General features: G+C 39.6%; 1 protein-coding gene across 1 annotated transcript; it reads left to right on the top strand.

Annotated features, from left to right (window-relative positions):
* Nucleotides 1–746: 746 nt before the first annotated feature.
* On the top strand, nucleotides 747–25047 carry phyh (phytanoyl-CoA 2-hydroxylase). The gene is made up of 9 exons (XM_088348676.1): nucleotides 747–903; nucleotides 1582–1631; nucleotides 7605–7715; nucleotides 7776–7944; nucleotides 8024–8105; nucleotides 15262–15443; nucleotides 19624–19773; nucleotides 19837–19968; nucleotides 23674–25047. Exons 1-9 carry the CDS (start codon nucleotides 838–840, stop codon nucleotides 23725–23727), a joined length of 996 nt encoding a protein of 331 aa, XP_088204802.1. The 5' UTR covers nucleotides 747–837; the 3' UTR covers nucleotides 23728–25047.
* Nucleotides 25048–25695: the final 648 nt, after the last annotated feature.

Below are 25695 nucleotides of genomic sequence, written 5' to 3'. Positions count from 1 at the left end.
AGGAGAGTCATACGGGGTACAGAAGTAATCCTCAGACGAAGAGGTCTCGGCGTAGCGTGCTTAAAAAGGGAACATAAACCAGGAAGCGCATTCCAGCGCGCCAGATGATTACCCCAGGTGGCTCCACTTAGGTAATCACGACACTCTCTTTCTCTTACTCTCTCTTATTATTTTCGTTTTTCACTCTCCAAATTCTTTTTTTTTTCTTTCCCTCTGTTTCACTCTTTTCTATTTTCTTCATCTCTGTCTTTCTTTTTCTCTTCCTCTTTCTTCCTTTACTGTTCCTCTCTTTCTTTGTTCCTCTCTTTCTATCTCTATATCACTGTTTCTCTTCCTCTGTCTCTCTTCTTTTCTTTGTCTCTAGTCTTGTCATTCTCTGTTGTTTTCGCTCTCTTTTTTTCCTTCTCTCTCTCTCTCTCTCTCTCTGTCTAGTTCACGCCCCCCACCGTGAGATTTCTACCATGTGGCCCCTGAGCTCAAATGAGTTCGACACCCCTACTATATAGTATAGTCAAAAACTAATAACTGATAGATAGATTTACATGAAAATCGAGAGCTTTCGGTTCTTGTCGATGCATTCTGCAGGAAATAGGGAACACCACCGCATAGTGTATTCCACTGCACAATTTAGCAGACATTCAGTAACATTAAAATAAGGTTTTAAAGTAAAGAACAACAATGTAATCGTGTTCGACTATGCAAATCATTTTTTAAAGTTTGTTTTTCATTAAAAAAAAAAATAAGTCCCACCCCCTTGTTCTTTGTCCCACTTAAAAACAGACGACAGGGTAAAGGTTGTCACACTGGAGACGCTGGCGCTTTCAAACCCACTCAACAATGTCTCGTGCTGCAGAAAGGCTCCGATTGATGATCGGACATCTCGATCGATCACCTGATGTGATTGTATCTTTTTTATGTCGTTTTATTTTTGGTTATTAATATTTTATTGCCGATGTTTGCTAACTGCGTAGTCAATAACCGGAACGTGTCCCTCTTAGGGATTTATACAGCACAGTTGTAACACTACTTAGTTAATCCGTCATTTAAGTTATTTGTTGTTGGTGTAACTATCTATGGTTCTTATTTTACCAGTAAAATGCCCTGATGGGGTGTGTGCTTTAATATATTGTTAATCCAAGTATAAAATTCTGTACAACATTTTATTTTGAAAAGCTTTAGGACAGGCGCTTTTTCGACGCATTGGTCAAACTGATCATATCAAGGCATTTTTATTTCATATTGTCAATCAATTCATTTTTATTTTTATAGTCCTTAATCACAAGAAGTCTCAATGTGTTGTGCGTTAAACTTTAACCTATATAGTTAATGTAAGTTTTACCTAAGAATTCAATGAGATTTAAAGATTTAATTTAAAAGTAAAATGAGCATTACAGTTTTAAGTTGACTTCTCTTCAATACTTTACATGAAAAAACGCGGTTTTAAAGCTTTAGCTCAAGATTTAATAAATTTTAAAGTCTTACCCTGTAGAGTTAATATAATTTTAAATGTTTACCTTAAGAATTAACCATCCAACAACAATAAAAGTGTTTACTTTTATTCTTAACTTGAGCTTCCTTCAGGCTACACCGACGATGGCTCACACCTCCACCCACCAACCTCAAGAATTAAGGTAAAGACGTGGCATTTCAATTTATTTTTAATTAACGTTCTTTATTCTTGTTACAAAAAGCTTTTTGTGGGTTATTTGAAAGCCAGTGGTTGCTATTACTTTGATTATAAGTTTTTGTATACATTTCTGTTACCAAACAAATAGCTACAATATAATCGACTGAAGTTTATTCATTCAATGCCTGAGGTTGCTCCCAATATTTTTGTTTTACTTTCCAAAGATTCATGTGCCATTGCACCTCGACTACATTAGGGAGCATTGGCGCTCTCATTGGCACGGTTATGTTTACATTCAACCTCCACGACATGCATAAAGCAAAGTATAAGCATTAAGTATGAAGTGTTGATACAAACTGGAGCCGAACCTCAAGTGACCCCATGAAAAACGAATTAACCCGGATCAGGAGAGAGGAGACAGAAAATAACTAAAAGCCAGTATAAGTGCTACAAAAATCAAGTTTTTCTCTCTTAACTATGTACATTTGAATATACGTCACATTTGATTTTTGTACTGCAATAATAAAAACTCTTGGAAAACAGCCTTGGGTCATTTGAAACTGTAAAATTCCCTTCTTGTGCAGGGGTGGCGAACAAGTTTGACACAAAGAGCCGAAATTTTTAACTGTGAGAGTCAAAGAGCCACACCACGCACTGACCTGCCATGACAGACAGACACACACAATTAAAAACATATTATTTCCCATAACACACTCCTCTCCTTACAATACAACAAGTATTATTGTTAGTTAGATAGATAGATAGATAGATAGATAGATAGATACTTTGTTCATCCCCGAAGGGAAATTCACATTTCCAGCAGCATCCCTGAGCTGAGAACAATCGAGAACAAAACAATCGAAAATAACACGGGAGCTGCTGGAGTGGCTGCCATTCGTGACGGCGCCGGAAGAAAAGATTCAATTGTGTTGATTTAAAAAACTAAACATGAAACAAGGCAAAGAGCCACAGGATATAGAAAAAATGATGATTCTTATTGACCAAGAGCCGCATGCCACCCCTGTTCTTTAATTTAGTCATTCATGTTGAGTGACTTTGCTCTTCTGAACTTTATAGACCTTTTTAGCGAACGCCAAATGCCACTTCGACTTTTACTTCCGCATTCTCCCGAGTGATGTTTTTAACTTCCGGTAGTTTAGCTTTGCTTGTGTTGGTTGCGTTTCCAGCCCTGATAAACACACAACAGGATAGAAGAAAGTCAATCATGGAAAGTTAGGGGGGTGGACATGCGCCAAGTATTGGATGCCAAAATTCACAAAAGCGTCTGAATGAGTGGCTTGATCACAAATGTTTTGACCAGCCACGACGCGGATTTGTTCATCCATTGTTTCCATTCTTCAAGAAGCCAAAGGATGATAATAAATCGCGGCTGTGGCTGAGGCCATTTAACCTGAAGAAACCACCCTAAAACGTTTTTGTCTGTTGCTTCCACTTTGTGGAGAAAAGAACGACAAAAGAAAATCCTTTCCCAGAATTCTGGCTGGGATACAATCAGATGCATGCTCATTTATTCCATTTCACACATTTTCGCCCAAGAACAAGACTCTGTCTCGAGAGTTAAAACCCTTCTTCTCCACAAAGGAATAGGAGCCGTCATCAATCCGGTAAGTTCAGCATTGGCTTGTCTTTAGCTTACACTATTACTTTAAACATGTACTCTCACAGTTATTACATTTTACCTAATGACTCCCAACACAGCAGTTGGGTCTAAAAACCCGGCGCCGATCGAAGGCGACGAGTCACGTTGATAGCTTCGCGTGACAACATGATTTCCGGTAGATATCATGTTGATGGTTGATACTGGCTGAATAATAATATAAATAAATAAATTTAAAAAAAAAAATGTGTATCCACCTGTTGTTGCCCAGTATACTGTTGCCATAAACATCATAGCCTTGCAAGTTTAGCAGTATGCTATCTGTGTTTTAGTGGCGCAGCAGGTTGCCAAACAGTAAAGTATGATTTAGACTATTTTTTCAAAATTTGGTAATTTGTAACACTTTAAAGAAGGTGTTAGAAGTAACACCTCTTCTTTAAAGTGTTGGTCCTCAGTGACGACACAATTTTATTTTAAATCAATTTCCATGATCAAATATTTAATACAAATTGTTATTGTTTGTTATCATTGTAAGTCGCAGCTTTCTTAGAATTGATAAAGCAATAGAACATGAGTGAAAATAGTCGTTGTTCATTTAATGCAAAAAATAATGACATCCAACTTCAAAAGAACAAAGGTACACCGACAAATTGCACAGTAGAAAACATTGCAGTTTCGACCTGAGTTAAACAATTGACATATTTCTTAGTTCTAGCATTTCACAGTATTGAGGTATGAAGCTGGTCTTCACTAAGAGCTTAACTCTCAAAATAAGAGTTGAATATTGTGTCGGCCGTTCCAGGAGAAGTGGAAATTGGAGTATTCTTTTTCACCAAAATCCAAAACCACTGCATCTGCCTAATTAGCCAAGAGATTGGCTGTTTTCGAAGAATATAATATCAAGGAGCACTCCTAGACGAAATAAGCTGACTTCAGAAAGCTAACTGAAAACGAACACTGTGAAATTGCCACTGAAGGATGTTTTACTGTTACAGCAGTGCTTTTTCACCAGACTCTGAGTCAAAGGAAAATTGTACTTAGGCGAGCTATGAGGTTGTGAAGCTGATCGCCAAGCACTGCAAACCTTTGACGTATGGTGAATTTATTAAAGACTGTTCAAAGAATGACAGGCTGAATGGATTGGTCTCTCAGGAACCGTCCTCTCGGGGTTCAGATCCTACCTCTCAGATAGGACGCACTGTGTTAAATATGGCGAAATGACATCTGAGCCCTTTAGTGTTACCTGTGGTGTTCTGCAGGGTTCGGTGCTTGGCCCCCTTCTTTTCAGCGTTTACATGCTTCCATTAGGTGATATTATTCGGAAGTATAATATCAGTTTCCACTGCTACGGAATCTGCCACACTAAATTGTGGAAATTTGGAGGCCTCCCTCACCGAGATAAAAGAGTGGATGTCACTCAATTCCTTGCGTCTTAACTCTGAAAAGACCGAAATGTTAGTTATTGGTCCATCTAAATCCCGTGACTTATTCTCAAAAACTGCTGTGAACATTGACAAATTTCACATCACACAGAGTGACTCACTTAAAAATCTAGGTGTCATATTTGACCCCAATCTGTCTTTTCAAACACTTGTGAAGAAAATTACTAGAACAGCTTTCTTCCATCTTCGCAACATTGCTAAAATTCGGATGCGGAGATCATAATTCACGCGTTTGTTTCCTTCCGTCTCGATTACTGTAATGCACTACTCTCCGGTCTCCCGAAGTCCAGAATCAAGAGTCTTCAGCTGGTACAAAATGCTGCAGCGAGGCTTTTAACTAGGACAAAAAAGTACGATCACAGCACGCCGATTTTGGCTAACCTTCATTGTCTCCCTGTTAGCCTAAGATGTGATTTCAAGGTTCTCTTAGTATTATACAAAATCATACACGGACTTGCTCCCGCATATCTTTCAGATCTGATTTCCCCCTATGTTCCAGTCCGAAGCCTTCGTTCTGAGAGCGCCGGTCTTCTCGTGATCCCAAGAGCCAAGAAGTGTCCCGCTGGTTCGAGAGCCTTCTCCATCCGGGCACCTGTGCTGTGGTTTCGATCTGCAACCTCAGAGGAAATGTTTAAATCTAAGCTTAAAACACACTGCTGCTCTATAGCATATGAATAGCCTATACTTTTCGTGGACAATATCTCTGTATTATTTGTGATTGCAACATCCTTTCCTGACTGGTAATCCTGAAAGGGGGCTGCCACATGTGCGGTCCCTTCTCAAGGTTTCTTCATTTTCCTCATGTTGAGGGTTTTTTTTTCCTTGCCATCATCTTGGTTCCAGATCAGGGGATAATGTAATAATAGTCTGAAAAATAGTCTGTGTAATAACCTGTGCAGCCCTTTGAGACTCTTTGATTAAGGGCTATACAAATAAAAATGACTTGACTTGACCTGAATAGTCGTTCCTCACACATTTTCAGTGTACGAAATCCGGCCCGATTTCTGAAAGGTGTGGACACCCATGGCTTAGCCTGCCATCAAGCATGGTTGTCTGCAATTGATTTTTGATGACCTTTAAAGCTGAAAAACCTGTCTCACATGCAGCATTGCTGGCTGGAAGGGTGAGAGCTATTTTGCACATGCTGAAGAGCTCAGCAAACACCTCTGAATTTAATGCCACACACAAAATTAAAAAGTTCAGAAATTAACACAAATAATTTCATCTTTTTGACCTAAAGTGACATTAAAAACAATGTTTTTAAATTTTGAGAGCGCCACACCATATGGTTTAAATACTACAAAACAGACAAACCCGTTCTCCAGACAAAAGCCAATAATACAGCACATTTTATTTCATTGTGTGATGTTTGATGATTTGATCAAATCTCTGAAATAAGTCTGTGTCCCAAATATATACATATATGTATATATATATATATATATATATATATATATATATATATATATATATATACACACAGTGGAACCTCGGTTCTCGACCATAATCCGTTCCAGAACCCTGTTCGAAAACCGATTTGTTCGATCACCAAAATCATTTTTCCCATTAAAAATAATGTAAATCGTTTTAATCCGTTCCAACAACTTGAATGTTTAACGTAAACATAAAGCTAACCCAGGCTAATCGTACGTTTGCGTTATCGTAATCTTCCGTACGAAAGATTACGGTAACATGAACGTGTAAAAATTAAAAAAACAGGTCGTTTACAAGTAATTTAGCACCCGGGTCTCCACAACAAGTGGTGAGCGGTTCATTGGACAGGGGGCTCCGTTCCAACACCCCGATTGTTTACCTTGAATGTTAAACGTAAACCTAAAGCTAACCCAGGCTAATCGTACGTTCGTGTTATCGTAATCTTCCGTATGAAAGATTACGCTATCATGAACGTGTCAAAATTAAAAAAAAAGGATAAAGAAAAGAATTATGAATAGGATTTCTTACCTTTGTGGTGGTCAGCAGAAGGCGCAGGTGGATCATCTACAGCAGGGGTCTCCAAAGTGATGTCTGGGGGCACCAGAGTGCCCCCTGAGGACAGTTGGGGTGTCCGCAGCCCTGTTCTGAAAATACCTCACGAGTGCTGGGTCACTGTGATTTTCTAGTAAAATGTTTTTTTTTTATTGGTTGACAGAGTCTATTTCTCCCCATTTAGTAATAATTCACATCGTAATAACACTGTAACAAAGTAATAATGTGAATTATTATTTTAGAAATTCAAATAAATACATTCAAGTTCATGGTCTACAAGGAAAAATAAAATATATTCCAGGATTGATCATTATACTTTAAGCGCTAAATTAAGAAATCGGGGATCTATTTAACAAATGTATTCATTCATCTTTTTATTGATTTACAGGAAGTACAAAACTAAATTTCAATTAATGGATTTCATAAGGCAAATAGCAAAATATGTGGTTTTAGCTAGCTATCCGGCTTCATTTTTAGCTTTGGAACTAGCTATCTTTGTACTTTTTTAGCTTTTTAGCAAGCTATCTAGCTAATGTTTTACTTTTTTTTATGCTATTGAGAACATTTTAACTTTTTCTCCTAGTCATCACGCAATTTTTGGCCTCCTTTCTATATAGCTATCTAGCTTTGTTTTTAGCTTTCGATCTGGCTATTTAGATGGCTTTTTACATTTAGCTATCCATCCAGCGCCCGTTTTAGTTTTTTTTCCTTTTTACCTTTATAGGTAACTATGAGGCTACCTATTTAGCTATTAAGCATGCCATCTAGCTAAGTTGCTAATTTAGAAATTCATGTCAAACCTTGTGCCTCTTGCGCTAGTTAGTGAAAAAAAGTACCTCGACGCTTGATAAAGGTTGATAAGCAACAGATCTAAAGATAAATAAAAAAAGATTGGTAAGTCATAACCTGATGAAATTATTTTGACTAACAGATATACGTTGGAGTGTGACCTCCTGACACCAGAAGACCGTCTCTACTACGAACAAAATGGCTTTCTCGTCGTCAAGAACCTCGTAGCCAACAAGGACATCAACTTGTTCAGGTCACAAATTTAAATAGAATATGGCAAAGCATGGCATGGAGGAAAATAACCTTTTTGCAGGAAGGAATTCGAGCGAATTTGTCGAAGGGAAACCACGGTTCCTGGTTTGTTCTTGATGAGAGACGTCAAGCTGGACAAGTCCGAGTTTGTTAATGATCAGAAAGCCGTCACCAAAATCCAAGACTTCCAAGAGTCTCCGGAACTTTTCCGCTACTGCACCTTACCACAGGTATGAAATCTTTCAGCTCTTCTGAATTTTTGATCTCTGGTAGCAACCAAGAACATCTGATGATCTTCTGTCTTGACAGATTCTTAAGTATGTGCAGTGTTTCACTGGACCGAACATCATGGCGATGCACACCATGCTCATCAACAAGCCTCCAGACACTGGTATTGAACCCTCCAGACTTTAAAACTGTAATTAAGAAATATACAGTAGACCCTTGGGATAAGACATGAATGTGATCTGAGGTAATAATTGCAAAGCAAAATTGCGGGGGATAAGAAACAATGGTACTGCATAGCTAACTGAACCCTCGACATCCCAGATAAAGAACATTAACAAAATAGTATATACCGTATGGACTAGCATATAAACCTACACAACATATATGGCGACCCCATAAAGCTAATTTAGTACTAAAAACTAGATTTAATTAAAAATAGGTATTTCCTTTTACTTACTTTTATTAAAAGTACCCAAAATATTAAAGAAACATGTATCTAAATAACAACAATTATTTAAATAAGTGAAGAATATTCCGGGAATAAAGATAGATATAAGACAGTTTTACATCAGTTTTTTATCCTGTAGATAAATTGATCCATGAAGAAAGGGCAGATAGATAGCTCGATCCACGACAGAGGGCAGAGAGATGGCCCTCCACCGGCGGAAGGCAGACACCATGTTCGAACAACAATAGATCCCCGAAAATAATGGCAAAAAGATCGATCCACTAAAGAGGGGTGATAAATAAATCCAATAAAGGCACATAGATGCATAGAAACAAGAAAAGAGAAATTGGTCCAAAGAGGATGCTGTCCCCATCAACCTGCACAAAAACCTGACCCATCTGCCTCAGCCAAACATATATGCCAAGCAGCTGTTTGTCGACTTTACTCAGCTTTCAACACCCATCATCCCTGACAAGCTGGCGCTGAAGCTACATGCAGTGGAACTGCCTGAGTTATTGTGCCACTAGATCAGAGATGTTCTCATCAACAGGCCTCAGGTGGTGAAAATGGAGAAGACAACATCTTCCCATCTGTTCCTCAGCACGGGCACACCACAGAGGTGTTTGGTCATCCCAGCCCTATTCATCCTATTTACTCGCAACTGTGCTGCCACCTATCCCAACAATAGTCGTAAAGTTTGCGGACGACACTATACTGGTGTGTCTCATCTCAGGCAACAACGAGACCCAATACAGAAATTAGAAACACCAGCTCTCACAGTGGTGCTCACCAAACAACCTTGTATTTAATGCTGAGAAGACTAATGAGGTCCAGAAAGACTGATCACACACCCTTTTTGTGGTGGAGCATGTGGGCAACATGAAATTATTTGGCTTCCACATTATATTAGACCTTTTCTGGTCTATGAACACTTGCCGCCTGGTGAAGAAGACTCAGCATTGAATCCTCTTCCTCAGGAAACTTAAACAGGCTGCTCTCTCTCTTCGGCTGCTCCTCAACTTTTACGGAGCTACATTCTGTGCCTCAAAGTGATCGTGTGGTATTGCAGCTGCAAGGCAAATGAGAGGAAACAACTGGCGCGGGTGGTTAGAACTGCACAGGGTATCGTGGGCCGCACAATCCCTGACTCTCAATCCATTTATCCAGGTGATTCAAGAGGAGAGCAAAGGTCTTCGCCATAAATCACTTTCACCAAGAAAGCAATAGTCAAGTCAAGTCATGTTTGTTTGTATAGCCCTTAATCACAAAGAGTCTCAAAGGGCTGCACAGATTGAAGACTATTGCAAACTATTATTACAGACAATTAACCTACATGAGGGCAAATTATACACATATTATCAACATAAAGTATGGGTTATTCATATGATATAGAGTAAAAGTGTGTTTTAAGCTTAGATTTAAACATTTTCACTGAGGTTGCAGATCGAATCTCAGGGGAAAGAGCATTCCACAGCACCGGGGCCTGGATGGAGAACGCTCTCGAACCTGCGGAACTCTTCTTGGCTCTTGGGATCACTAGTAGACCAGCGCTTTCAGAAGGAAGGCTCCGGACCGGAACATAGGGGGAAATTAAATCTGAAAGATATGAGGGAGCAAGTCCATGCATAATTTTGTGTAATTCCAAGAGAACCTTAAAATAACATCTTAAGCTAACAGGGAGCCAATGCAGGTTAACTAAAATCGGCGTAATGTGATCAAACTTTCTTGTCTTGGTTAAAAGCCTTGCTGCAGCATTTTTTACCAGCTGAAGGCTCTTGATTTGGGACTTTGGGAGACCGGAGAGTAGTGCATTACAGTAATCAATACGGGAAGTAACAAACACGTGAATTATAATCTCCGCATCTGACTGAGACAGCATAGGACGAATTTGAGCAATGTTGCGAAGATAGAAGAAAGCTGTTCTAGTAATATTTTTCACGTGTGTTTGAACGGACAGATCGGGGTCAAATATGACACCTACATTTTCAACTGAGTCACTCTGGGTGGTCTTACATTTGTCAATGTTCAGAGCAGTTTTTGAGAACAAGTCACAGCATTTAGATGGACCAATAACTAACATTTCGGTCTTTTCAGAGTTAAGGCGCAAGAAGTTGAGTGACATCCACTCTTTTTTCTCAGTGAGGCAGGCTTCCAAATTTCCACAATTTAGTGTGGCAGATTCCTCCATCAGAAGATATAGTTGAGTGTCATCTGCGTAGCAATGGAAACTGATATTATACTTGTGAATAATATCACCTAATGGAAGCATGTAAATGCTGAAAAGAAGGGGGCCGAGTACTGAACCCTACGGAAAACCACAGGTAACACTAAAGCTCAGATGTCATTGCACCATATTTAACACAGTGCGTCGTATCTGAGAGGTAGGATCTGAACCATAAGAGGACGGTTCCTGAGAGACCAATCCATTTTTTCCAACCATTCTAGTAAGATATTATGGTCCACAGTGTCAAAAGCAGCACTAAGGTCCAGCAGCAGCAAGAGTGATGAAGCGCCGGAGTCCAATGTCAGTAGAAGATCATTGGCTACCTTAATCAGGGCTGTCTCAGTAGAGTGGTTAGCCCTGAATCCTGATTGCAAAATTCAAATAGTAAATTCAAAAAGATTGTTATCGGATATAAAATCATTTAGCTATAATTACATAAGCTTTCTGGATCAAGGTTGGGTCGTTTCAGTGTAGGTTTGATAACAGCGGACTTAAAAGCCTCTGGAACTACACCCGAGGAGAGTGATATGTTTATAATATTTAGAACTGAAGGTCCAAGGACCCCAAAAAGACCTTTGATCAGCGAACCCGGAAGCGGGTCAAACAGGCAAGTCGTCGGTTTGGCCGTATTGACCACCTGTTTAAGATTATCGAGTGACAGATCACTAAATCGGGAAAAATTCCCTGGGCAGCCACTATATATTTCAGCCCTTTTTATATGTGATGTATTAACAGTGTCTTTAGAAATTTCTTCCCGTATGTATTGAATCTTCTTATTAAAGAAGACCATAAAGTCATGGGCTTAATGGGTAGAGCAATCTGGGATAATCTGTTGCCTCGTTAGCAATGCTACAGTGTCGAAAAGGATTTTGGGGTTCTTCTTTTGTGCCGCAATCACCTTCGAAAAAGAGGCTGATTTTGCGGAGGCAAGGGGTGTTTTACATTGCAACAAGTTGTCACACCACGTTTGAGGGAAAATCTCAAGCTTGGTAGCGCGCCATTTTCATTCAGATTTCCTGCATTCTTGTTTAAGCGATCTAGTTTCATCAGTAAACCAAGGCGTGCATCTTTTAGATAGATAGATAGATACTTTATTCATCCCCGTAGGGAAATTCACACTTCCAGCAGTCTACCTTGTTGTTTATTAACAGATTAACATGATGCCCTAGGGGTGCTTGTAGCGGAGTGGATGACGTCACACGCCAGTCCAAAAGTTCGACATCCCTGTGGCAGATGGAAATCTTTTTCTTTGTGTCCAGGGATACACCACCTCGTGTTAGCGAGTCCGTCTCCTCTCCGATTCCCGTAGGCTTTCGTGTCTCTGTATAGCGGTGCAGAAGCCGGAATAGCTCCGGGTAGCTGCGGGTGGCTAAACGTTAGCGTCCGGGATGCTAAACGTGAGCCACGTTTCCGCAAAACACAGTGACTGCGCTCCCTGTGCGCTTCGATGTTTTCCACCAGCACTTGCTGGTCTTATTTGGTAGTGAGTTTACATTTACCATGATTACGGATGGTACCGAAGACTTATAAAGCCGCTAGCCGCTTAGCTAGCTCCGGCTCTTCTTCCACCATAGGCCCCCTCATCACGCCGGCACGAGAATTCTTCAGGGCAGGGAGTTGATTCCTCGGATAAACACATTTTTGTGCGCTAAAACCCATGTCCATAGGATAGAAAGTCATCCAAAGTGTAGTTGTTAAACGGGAAGAAAAACACAGAAGATAGGAGCAGACAATTAAACAAGAAATCTCGTGATTTAAGCCGTATGGGTGCTACTGACTCCAGGACACTATCCAGGGGAGCATTAAACTCATTCATGAGTGAGTCAATAGAGCCTTTATATAAAGGAAACGACGCAACTGCTCCTGAACGAAGATCAGAGAGCTTAGAAACTATGCCAGTGCTTATATTGCGTCCGCTAAATCCTTCATTTTTTTTAATACTACATTTACCCAGCACCTCAAATGTAACTAAATAATGATCAGAAATAACAGTACTACACGGTAACACCGTCACGTTTGAGGTTGAAACTCCTCGAGTCAGAACCAAGTCTAGCGTGTTTCCGTCTTTGAGTCGGCAAATCAACCAATTGATTAAAACCAAATGTATCAATTAGAGACCATAACGCAACAGTAGGTGAACTGAGTGGGGAGTTGATATGAATGTTAAAGTCCCCCATAATAATTATTTTGTCTGGATAGGTTACTAGGTCAGACAACAGTTCAGAGAATTCCTCTAAGAAAACTGCGTATGGTCCGGGTGCACCGTAAATAGTTACTACATAAATTGACATTAAGGAGGACCGCATAACAAGAGCCTCGAACGCCTTATAATTATTAGAGGTACGGGGAGTAAGTTGGAGTATTTTTTTCAGAAATTAGCGCAACACCGCCACCCTTCTTCAAAGAGCGTGCTACATGACAGCTCACGTAGTCTTGAAGAGAAGCCTCATGTAACGGTAAAAACTCATCCGGTCTCAACCAAGTTTCACACAGGCCAATCAGGTTAAGTTTGTAATCACAAATAATATAATCAACGGGTAAAGCTTTAGGAGCAAGCGATCTAATATTCAAAAGACGAAATTTTAGCTTTGCTGAATCGTTTAACTTAGCTGAAGTCTTTGTGGAAATCGTCACAAGATGTCGCCGTTCGGGCATGTTGAGTCTCAGGCGTCGGTTGACAGGCAAGATCGATGAAAAAATATTGGTGGAATTAGTCACAATGCCATCATCTTAGTGTCCTTCTCTGCCGTTTTGCCGATATAGCTCCCTTGGCTTAGCACACTTGCCCGAGCGACAGCCCCGCTTTTGTTTACGATCCCTACGCCGTCTCCGTAGCTTCGTAAGTGAGTTGGCCATGCACGGAGATCCTGGATCCCTTTGTATCTCTTGCGGGATATCAAAAGTGGTAGAAAAAGTCTAAATTTAGACGCAGACCCGATTGTATAAGTTCCTCCCGACTATAGGTATTATTGGCCACGCATGTGTTCAGAAAAGAAAGCATAAAAGACAAGAGAATGGTAATAAATAGAAAATTAGCTGAAGAGCTGTGAGCCGCTGCATTTGTGCGTGACAGGAACATCCAGCCACTACTACCATACTGAGAGTGTTTTTTTTCCCAGAACTGTCAAGTCCAGTAGTATTTTTTTATTTATTTATATACTGTTTTTTTTTCTTTTCAGAATGAAAGCCAAATAATATCTAAGTTTCTTATTATTAAGCATGAAACTTAATATTTTATTTTGGAGTAATTGTGTAGTAGTATTTCCATTGTAGACCAGGGGTTTCCAAACTTTTCAGTAAGCGGGCAGAATCTGGTTAGCAGAAATGTGTGTCGACGGACTATTTAGCTTGGCAATCTTTGAACAGTCATTAATTAATTCACCCTCTTTCAATGGTTTGCAGTGCTTGGCGGTCAGCATAGCGACCTTGTAGCTTGCCTTTGTAGCATTTTCATTTGACCCGCAGGGTCTCGTGAAAAAGCACTGCTGTGTCGTTAAAACAGTTTCCAGTTGCTTCACCTTTTCACAGCTTTCATGTTGTTAGCTTTTTGTAGTCTGCATGTTGGCAGTGCCTCTTGATATAATATTCTTCAAAAAGAGCTACAGTCTCTTAGCAAATTAGGCAGACGCAGCTGTTCCGGATTTGGGTGAAAAAATACTCATTTGCACTTGCCCTGCAAGCAGCAGCCCTTACAGTCAACTGTACTTTTTTTATTTACAGTCGACACGTTGGAAATGGGGTGGGTTAAAATTCTCACAGAAACTTAAGCGGGAGTTGCCTAAAGTGTTACTGCCAATCATATGGTGAAATGGTGATTTTCTCTTCGTACAAATGTATTTGTCCTCAACATTACTGGTGAGCCACATTTTATGAATTTTATGACAGAAGCTGCGGGCCAGTAAAAATTTGATTGCAGGTCGTAAGTGGCCCCCGGGCTGGACTTTGGACATGCCTGTTGTAGACTCAGTGGGACAATGGGGACAGAGTTGGCACAAAAAAATCTTTTTTATAAGTAGTACTATGTATACTATCATTTAAATGGTAATTTAAGTTTGACCATTTAGGTTTGGCGGGCTGTATGAAAAAGCTTGACGTGCCACAGTTGGCCCACGGGTTTTAGTTTTCCCACCTTATACTTAACGCCCTTTTTCTACTCAGCCGCATCTTTATGTACATATAGACAGAATTTTTGTACAGAGTCGTTTCCTTTTTTGCATACGAATATTTTATCTTATTCTATCCTTTAACTAAAAAAATTTATCTACACCTGGGTTGCACAGAAAAATAAATTGGGAGTTTATGTTAATGACAATAAAGACAATCTCATATCGAAGGTTCGTATAGGTGCTTGAAATCCTTGAAAATGATTGAATTTTAATGTTTTCAAGGTTAGGAAAATGCTTGAATTTTGGGTGTAGTGCTTGAAAATTATTTAAATTGTTGCCATTGACATGTTTCTTGGCAGAATGACTCTATACCCACTTAATAAATGAAGAAAAAAATCCAAAAAGTGAGTGAAAATGACCCCTAAGAAGCCTTGCTTTTCTAAAATAGCTTCTTCTGGACCATAAAGTGAAAGGGCATAGTGTGGGGTTGCTGTATCCAGGCTGTTTACTTTCATACTCATGAGATCTTTTTGATGTGCAGGAAAGAAGACGTCCCGCCACCCGATGCATCAGGATCTCCATTACTTCCCGTTCCGACCGGCCGAGCGCATCGTCTGCGCTTGGACGGCTTTGGAGCAGGTCAACCGTCAGAATGGATGCTTGGTAGTCCTGCCGGGGACGCACACCGGAACCCTCAAGGAGCACCAGTACCCGGACTGGGAGGTGAGGCTGCGTTTGGGAGCTGCATCCATATTGTTGCTATGTATTGAATTGAATTGTCTTGATTGTCATTGATATCAACGTAGTATGCAACGAGATTAGACATGGTATTCCTGAGTAAAACATATAAAGATTTCAAAGATTTAAAAAGAAAAAGACTATGATGATAAATGGCAGAAAAAACAGGGGCGTTACCAAGTGGCAGGTTGGGCAGTGCCTACCCATGGACACGCTCTGCCCACACAAAGGAAACTGGACATAGTGGTGAAGGCAGTCTGAAATAAAAAGACAAAAAAATATTAAATAAAATATAGCCAAGTTTCTGTAGCCCACGATCGGTGCTTCTTTGGCTGCTATCCAGCCCCTACCACAGATGGTTAGCCCATGGGAAGAGGGACCCAATTTGTCCCTTCCGATTGTGCCCAGCTTGACCCGTGAGCCACCAGGCGCTAGCCAGGGGACCCAACCCCTACAGGCTTGGCTCGAGAGGGGGGACCCCCGGTAACCCACATCCGGAAATTGTGTCCCAAAATATTGTCTCCTGCCCACTGGCAGGAAGGCCCGGGGACGACCCAAAACATGCTACTTTAGGCTGGTCTGCTTTAGGCTGATCTGGGAACGCCTTGGGATCCCGTCGGAAGAGCTGAATGAAGTGGCTAGAGATAAGGAGGTCTATGCTTACCTGCTAAGGCAGCAGCCCCCACGTCCCAACATCACATATGCGGAAGAAAATGGATGGATGGAAATAAAATATATTAAAACAATTTAAAAAAATAAACCAAAGGGATAAAAGTAAAAAGGACAAAGAAAAAATTGAAAAAGAGCAAGAAAAAGGAAGAAAATTAAAAACAAAAGAAGATAAAAAACAAAAGGAAAAAGGAAAGAAAAAAGAAACAATAATAAAGCAAGAAAATGGGCTACAAAATAAAGAAACAAAAGGAAAAAGGAAATATAAGAAAACAAGCAGAAAATAATAAGAAAAGGAGGAAAAAGTCAAAAAAGATGAATTAAAAAGCTAGGATAAAATAGAAGAATAAAATAAAGAATAATGAAGAACGAAATCAGAAAAAAATAAGTAAAAACTAGAGTGGAAAAGAAACAAAAGAAGCAAAAGAAGGGAAAAAGATTAATAGTTTAAAACAAAAATACATTACAGTAACGTTTTTTTCATTCTGCCGTGACCTTTAAACTCATTTAAACCTTTTTTATACTAAGCAACTTTAACCCTCGTGGAATGCAGGTACATATTATGTACATTTACAGTTAATGCTTTTTATTTTTGATCAAAGAGAGAGCATTTAAAAGTAAACACTTAAATTTCCCATTTAGATGTTTAAAATTGCATTGTGCTGTTCTTTATATGGTATTGCATTTAGGAGCCAAACACAAACTGTTCACAAAGCATGCTATGTACATTATTTGGATGGATAGACATCCATTATAAATCATTATCTTTGATTTATCATAAACCTGGTGTATTTCAAAGAGTTACCCAGGATTTTGGTATTTTTCTCTATAGTACCGTGGAGTCAATTGTATACAAAGTTAAAAAATTATTTTGAGTGGCGCGAAAGTCCAAATACAGTATGTATAATATGATAATAATTTTGCCGCCAAACCACTGACTGCAGCACCCATTATTCTGGTTTTGGACACCGTTGTACATCACGTGTGCGACAATTCTTTTGTAGAAGTCTCTGCAATGGAAAAGAATTGTCGTGCCTTCTACTTTGTTGCAAAACCAAGTGTCGTGAACTTGAATTGCATGTGTGCCTCTTGGCACAGCCAAAGCACTTGCAGGCGTGTTCACCCTGCACTGCTTCAAAGATAAACAACTGATTGATTGGTGGGAAAGAAAGATCGAAATGATTACCGTGAGAAAGGTAAACAATTCAAATAAAAATTGGTTTTACTCTCAAATATTATTGGTCAGCTGCTTGAATTCGAAAGGATCAAGACCTGTACAGGATATATATAGGGGGCCAAATCAACCGAGCGACCATTACCTACCAACACTGACTTGGGCAGGATGGAAAGGAAATACTCAGCCAATGAAGCACTGCATTTGGTCATGGAGCAAAAACTGAACCGGAAGATTTTTTTTTTCCTCTGACCCCTCGGATTATTCCGATGAGGATTTTGAACCCGGTTGCTTGGCAGAAGGGGGACAGGTTCCTGACGACAATGAACCGGGTGAGGATGTCAAAGGAAAAGAACATGGAGGAGGATCTGGGTGACAAGAATGTGCAAGATGATGCGAAAGAAGACGTTAGTGGACAAAACATTTGGTGATCGAAAAATGAAAAAATTATGTGGTCAACACACAAAGTAGCTGGCCACTTTGTGCCTCCGACACTGCCGGACCCCAAGCCAACTTTGTTGCAGCAAACCGTAGTCCTGTCACCACATTCAATTTATTTTTTACAGAGGAAATTTTTAACCAGACAGTAGCCATGACAATGACCACCACACAGTGCGCACTCATGGATTTTCATTTTAGACAAGAAACTGGGTCGTCAGATGTTCGCTGCAACGATGTCCGTCTTCAAGTTTAGTGGTTAAATGAATAACTTAAATTCTACATATTTACAGATAGGTCTTATGCCACCAAACATTTTCAGGGGCTGGAGGTCAAAAAGTATATAATCATATTTGTTCTCATCCATTTGATATGCCCCACTTGAGACCCATGTCTGGCAACGGTCCTGGAAAAAAATATACACATATAGACTGGCCTAAATTGTTATCATAGTGCAATATTGGTGAATGAAAGAGAATAGTGGATCGTAACGATAGTGCAATGAAAATAAGTGCAATAACCAGGGTTCGTACAGGTGCTTGAAATCCTTGAAAATGCTTGAATTTTAATATTTAGTGTTTTACTGTCAGGATGAAGTACTTGAAAATGTTTGAAATTGTTGCCATTGCCATGTTTCGTGTCAGTCTGACTCTATAAACCATGCATGAAATAAAGAAGAAAGAAAAGTGTGTGAAAATGATGCTCAAACGCCTGCTCTGGTGGTTTGTCTTTATGGCGTTGTCATGTGAAACGTGACTGCTCCTTACCGGTCGCTCCCAAGAGAACAGCTTTGTTTAGAAAACAGGCTCTTTCGATTATGCTCCCTGAGAAGCAGAGTTAAGATCGGGCCTACAAAATCCAGCCCGACCCGACTCTGCCAGCAAGTGTTGATATTCGCCTGATCCCGACTAATTACCTTGACTGACACGACCGCGCCTGAAGAAAACCCGAAATGTAATATTCTGGTCGGGTTGCTGTCAGACCAGTTAACTTGATTTTCCAGGACCAGCCCGGAAATCCCCGAAATTTCATATTTTATCTGTTAGGACTCAAGGATGTACAGTGCTGTTCAAAATAATAGCAGTGCAATGTGACTAACCAGAATATCAGTTTTTAGTATATTTTTTATTGTTACTTGCCAGACAAGTTACCAGTAGGTGCAGTAGATTCTCAGAAAACAAATAAGACTCAGCATTCTTTATAGGCACTCTCCGAAAGCTATGCAATTGGGCAAATAGTTCAAAGGGGTGTGTTAAGAAATAAGCAATCCTTAGTTCATTAATTTTAGGGAAGAAAAAAAACAAATAGGTGTGAAGGGGGATTACCACATGTGAAGTCCTTTCTCAACGTTTCTCTTTTCTCCTCACACTGAGGTTTTTGAGTTGTTCCTTGCCCGCATGCTGGTTTAAGATCAGGTAATTGTGTAATTTTGTAATTGTAATCCTGTGCAGTCCTTTGAGACATTTTTGTGATTAAGGACTATATAAATAAATGTGACTTGACTTGACTTGAATAAAGTGTGAATAGGGTAGTGCCTGTTTAAGGATGATGAAGCCAGCACAGGTCAAATGTGGATTATAGTCAGGTGCGGCCTATGTTATACAAAATGTTTTTTCTTTTAAAAATGTATTGGGTGCATCTTATAATCAGGTGCGCTCCATAGTCACGGTATATGTACACACATGGCGATTCCACAGTGTAAGGAATAGAAATTTCTTGATGTACGATTTTTCTAATAAAAGTTAACTTCGGCATGTATTTTTGACTAGTAAAATATTTCTTTTTAATAATTTAACCACTAAGAGGCGCCAAACTGTCCTTTTAAGAAAATGAATGAGACTGTACATTTTTTTGAACATCGCAAAACTCCCCTATTTTTTTCAGGGCGGGGTGAACGTGATGTATCACGGCATTCGCAACTATGACCCGCAGCACTCCAGGGTGTACCTGGAAATGGAGAAGGGCGACACGGTCTTCTTTCACCCTCTGCTGATTCACGGCTCGGGAACGAATTTGTCGCAAGGATTCCGGAAGGTTACCCAGAACTCATTCCCTCTCCAGTGAAGCCGAATGGCAAATTACTTCCCTATTTTTCAGGCCATCTCCTGCCACTATGCAAGTTCTGACTGCTGTTACATCGACGTGACTGGAACCTCCCAGGAAAATTTAGCCAAAGAGGCCCGTAAAATCTACTCCAAGATCCCCTCATTTTCTGGGGTCAGCTTTGCGGTAATTTGTTTTTGCCTGTATTATTGTGTGTGTGCTTATGCAAACAGATGGGATGTTAAAAATAAAAAAAATGTTTGTGGCCATAGCTTATTGACGTTAAAGATCCATTTAAGCTAGGCTTCCTAAGACAGCTGTAGACGTCACAGATCCGTTGGAGCAGAGGTGTCGAACACAATTGGACTCAGTGGCCACATGGTAGAAGAAATACACTATTGGGGGCCGAACTATTAAATTTAAGAGAGGAAGAGAGAGGGAACAAGAGAATAGAAATCGAGAGAGAGAACAAGAACGAGAACAAAAACAAGAGGGGAGAGAAAGAACAAAAGATATAGAAATCAAAAGCAATAACCACAGAGAGAGAGATCAAGAGGGAGAAAGGGAGACAACAAGTGAGAGAACAAGAACAAAAGAGAGAACAATAACAAGAGGGACATGAATGAATGAGAGAGAGGGAACAAGAGAGAGGGATCAACAGAAGGAAAAGAAAAGAGAGAACAAGAGAGAGAACAAAAGAGAAAATGAGGAAGGGAGAACAAAAGGGAGACGACAAGAAGGGGGGAATAAAAAGAGAATGAGAGAAAAATGAACAAAAGTGAGAAGAAAAAAGAGATTGAGAGGGAGAGAGATTACAAGAGAGAGGGGGGAACAAGAAAGTGAACAATAGAATGATGAAGAATGAGAAAGACACGTTGATATAAAAAAATAAAGGAAGGAAGGAAGAGAAAGGAGTGAGAGAGAGTGACAAAGAGTGTGAGAGTGTATGAAAGATGATGAGGAAAAAGATAGATATGAAGAGAAAAATAGAGATTAAAAAGGAGAGAGGAAAAGGGAAAGAGTAAAGGAAAGAAAAAGAAAATGAGAGAGTGAAAGGGGAAGAAAGAAAAGGAGAGAGAGATAGAAAAACTTAAAACTGCATCTCATTTTTCTCTTGAGCTTCTGTGGGTGTTGTCTCTGGGGCCAAATGCAACCTGATCCGCCCACTGGCCGGATGTTTCACACCTGTGCATTAAACCTAGTCTACTTTAGAGAGCTACTTATGAAAAAAATCTGTTTTCGGTAGATTGGCATAGACGTCAAAGATCCATTTAGCTGGTCTGCCACAGACTGCAATAGATTTCAAAGATCCATTTTTGCTAGGTGGGCTTTAGACGCCTATATACATCAAAATTCCATTTAAGTCAAGCTGCCACAGACTGCTTTATTTTTCAAAGATCCATTTTAGTTAGGCTGCCTTAGACGGCTACATATATCAAAGATCTGTTTAAGTTAGGCTACATTCTATATAAGGGAGTGCAGAATTATTAGGCAAGTTGTATTTTTGAGGATTAATTTTATTATTGAACAACAACCATGTTCTTAATGAACCCAAAAGTCTCATTAATATCAAAGCTGAATATTTTGGAAGTTGGAGTGGGGCTTTTTTAGTTTTAGCTATTTTAGGAGGATATCTGTGTGTGCAGGTGACTATTACTGTGCATAATTATTAGGCAACTTAACAAAAAACAAATGTATACCCATTTCAATTATTTATTTTCATCAGGGAAACCAATATAACAGCTCAACATTCACAAATATACATTTCTGACATTCAAAAACAAAACAAAAACAAATCAGTGACCAATATAGCCACATTTCTTTGCAAGGACACTCAAAAGCCTGCCATCCATGGATTCTGTCAGTGCTTTGATCTGTTCACGATCAACATTGCGTGCAGCAGCAACCACAGCCTCCCAGACACTGTTCAGAGAGGTGTACTGTTTTCCCTCCTTGTAAATCTCACATTTGATGAGGGACCACAGGTTCTCTATGGGGTTCAGATCAGGTGAACAAGGAGGCCATGTCATTAGTTTTTCTTCTTTTAGACCCTTTCTTGCCAGCCACGCTGTGGAGTACTTGGATGCGTGTGATGGAGCGTTGTCCTGCATGAAAATCATGTTTTTCTTGAAGGATGCGGACTTCTTCCTGTACCACTGCTTGAAGAAGGTGTCTTCCAGAAACTGGCAGTAGGACTGGGAGTTGAGCTTGAGTCCATCCTCAACCCGAAAAGGCCCCACAAGCTCATCTTTGATGATACCAGCCCATACCAGTACCCCACCTCCACCTTGCTGGCGTCTGAGGCGGACTGGAGCTCTCTGCCCTTTACCGATCCAGCCACGGGCCCATCCATCTGGCCCATCAAGACTCACTCTCATTTCATCAGTCCATAAAACCTTAGAAAAATCCGTCTTGAGATTTTTCTTGGCCCAGTCTTGACGTTTCAGCTTGTGTGTCTTGTTCAGTGGTGGTCGTTTTTCAGCCTTTCTTACCTTGGCCATGTCTCTGAGTATTGCACAGCTTGTGCTTTTGGGCACTCCAGTGATGTTGCAGCTCTGAAATATGGCAAAACTGTTGGCAAGTGGCATCTTGGCAGCTGTACGCTTGACTTTTCTCAGTTCACGGGCAGTTATTTTGCGCCTTGGTTTTTCTACACGCTTCTTGCGACCCTGTTGACTATTTTGAATGTAACGCTTGATTGTTCGATGATCACGCTTTAGAAGCTTGGCAATTTTAAGAGTGCTGCATCCCTCTGCAAGATATCTCACTATTTTTGACTTTTCAGAGCCTGTCAAGTCCCTCTTCCGACCCATTTTGCCAAAGGAAAGGAAGTTGCCTAATAATTATGCACACCTGATATAGGGTGTTGATATCATTAGACCACACCCCTTCTCATTACAGAGATGCACATCACCTGATATGCTTAATTGGTAGTAGGCTTTCGAGCCTATACAGCTTGGAGTAAGACAACATGCATAAAGAGGATGATGTGGTCAAAATACTCATTTGCCTAATAATTCTGCACTCCCTGTAGATGTCTAACATCTGTTTTATTTAAGGTGCCACAGACAGCTATAGGTATCAAAGATCTGTTTAAGTTAGGCTGCCCCAGACTGCTATAGACATCAAAGAATATTTTCAGCTAGGCTGCCACAGACTGCTATAGTACGCAATGTTCAATATTAGCTAGGTGACCTTAGATGGTTTTCGACGTCAACATTTTAGCCAGAATGCCACAAATTGCTCATATTTCGAAGATCATTTTTTGCTAGTCTGCTACAGCCTGCTATAGCCTATATGTGGAAGATCCATTATAGCTAGCCGGCCTTAGACAGCTATAGATTTTAAAGAAAACTTTAGGTTAGGCTCCCACAGACTGTTATAGTTAAGTCAAGTCATGTTTATTTGTATACCCCTCAATCACAAAGAATCTCAAAGCGCTGCAGAGACCACAGATTATTGCAAAAATAATGAATTAGAACACACCACAAAAATCAATTTTAGCTAGGCTGCCACAGACTGCTATAGATGTCAAAGTTCAATTTTAGCTAGGCGGCCTTAGATAGCTATATATGTCAAAATTTTAGCTAGTCTGCCTCAGACTGCTATAGACAACGAAGATCCATTTTAGCTTTCCGGCCTAATACGGCTATGGACATCAAACATCGTTTAAGTTAGGCTGACACAGACTGCTATAGATGTCAAAGATCTATTTTTGCCAGGTTGCCTCAGACGGCTATAGAAGTCAAGTATTTATTTCAGTTGGTCGGCTGTAGGTGGCTATAGACATCAAAGATCCATTCCAGCTAGTCTGCCACAGACTTCTATAGATGTCAAGATCCATTTCAATAAGTCCAGCAGCTATTGAGTGCCTATTTTCTGCCCTTGCAGGATGGATGGGCTCTACGAGGCCGCTTGGTACAAGGGGAGAAACGCTCGCTTTAAGACAACAAAAGGATTATAAGCAACGAGAAGAGTCTCATTTATTTTAATGGTTGAGGTAAAAGCTAATGGGTACAAAATATTTTTTCATAATGGGGTTAAGTTCTCTCTATGGCATACTGATACTTCTGGAAATCCTGTCGCATAACACTAATATACCATATTTTCTGGACTTTAAGGCATACCCTCAAAATACTCTGAGATTTGTTGTCATATATAAGGCACACTTGACTATAAGGCCCGTGACATTAACACTAGATGTCCCAGAATGACCAGCGGACAGCAAAAGGCTGTGTATTTTAATCTAACAAATCAACGGTCCATCTTGTCACCATTGTTCTATAGATCCGGCAATTTGGGGTTGTTCGAATGGAATGTGGTGAGTGTGGTGTTGACAGAAGCGAGCATGTGAACAGGACCCTTGTTCAATAACTCACTCATCTAAAAAGTGAAGATGTCAAATTTTGTGCTACAAAACAGGGACCTAATATATTATTTTGTCTTCATTCTGATTAGAAAAAATACGACATAAATTACCACAAAAGCTCATCTACAGTAATGGGAAAAAATAAAGAAATTCTACGAAGATACTTGCATGAGAAAACTTCAAAATACTTCTACAGAAATACTATAAAAATACAGCGACAGTAATACTATAATACAAAAATATTGTTTCATAAATATTATGACAGAAATACCACCAAAACTCTGCTACAACAATAATAATTTGAATATGCAACAAAAGTACAACCGCAGTAATACTTTAAAAATACTACAGAAACACTTCATAATATGACAAAAATACACCTACAGTAATACTACAAAAATAGGTTCTGGTTACGCCCCCACAAACATTCTTTTCTTCAACATTAGCATGAAAAGGGTCATTACTGAGTGGTGTTGTTCTCACCAGAGTTAGCCCCATTTGCAGATCAATGGTGAAACTAATCCAGTCAGTTGGCTGTCTTTTGGGCATTCTATGTAAAAAGCCAGATAACTTGGCTGTGGTACTTCTAGTTTTAAAACAGCTGTGAGGGTCTCATTATAACAAATGTTAGTAAATTAAAGCTGATTTCATAAAACATAAATATTGGAAAATAGTTCACTACTGAATGTACTTGATTAATTTGTAAATGGCCACTGTAGGTAGAACCGTTTCATTGTAATAATGCATTTCTGATTTTATTTACTGTCTTTCAGAATTATAAGGCGCACGGAATTGTTCTCATTTTTCTGATGTTACCATGTGTATATGTATATATATATATATATATATATATATATATAATGTTTGAGAAATAAATGATTAAATTAACACTTCAATCATTGTCAGTTGTCGTTTTTTTAAGTTGTATATTATTTTTCAAAGAACAATCACAAGTCAATATTTACAAATTCAGGTAGATTAACTGAAGATCTGTTTCATTTTAATACATCAATATACAGTGAAGAAAGTAAGTGTTTGAACACCCTTCTATTTTCCCATTTTCCCCACTGAGATATGGAGGGGTCTGAAATTTTCATCATAGGTGCATGTCCATTGTGAGAGAGATAAACTAAAAATAAAAATCCAGAAATCACAATGCATAATTTTTAACGATTTATTTGTGTGATATACCTCCAAATGTCAAGTCAAGTCATTTTTATTTGTATAGCCCTTAATCACAAATAGTCTCAAAGGGGTTCAGAAGTTATTACATATAAGAAGTTTAGGTTATTCATATGCTATAGAGTAGAAGTGAGTTTTAAGCTTAGACTTAAACATGTCCACTGAGGCAGCAGATTTCAGGGGGAAGAGCATTCCACAACACCGGTGCCCGGATGGAGAACGCTCTCGAACCAGCGGAACACTTCTTGGCTCTTGGGATCACCAGTAGACCGGCGCTTTCAGAACGAAGGCTTCGGACCGGAACATAGGGGGAAATCAGATCTGAAAGATATGAGGGAGCAAGTCCATGCATGATTTTGTAT

The sequence above is a fragment of the Urocampus carinirostris genome, chromosome 11 (assembly GCF_059441175.1).
Source record: "Urocampus carinirostris isolate Australia breed hairy pipefish chromosome 11, RoL_Ucar_1.0, whole genome shotgun sequence".
NCBI classification, from domain to species: Eukaryota; Metazoa; Chordata; class Actinopteri; order Syngnathiformes; family Syngnathidae; genus Urocampus; species Urocampus carinirostris.
The sequence above is the reverse complement of the archived record's forward strand: the minus strand, read 5'-3'. Positions and strand labels throughout refer to the sequence as shown.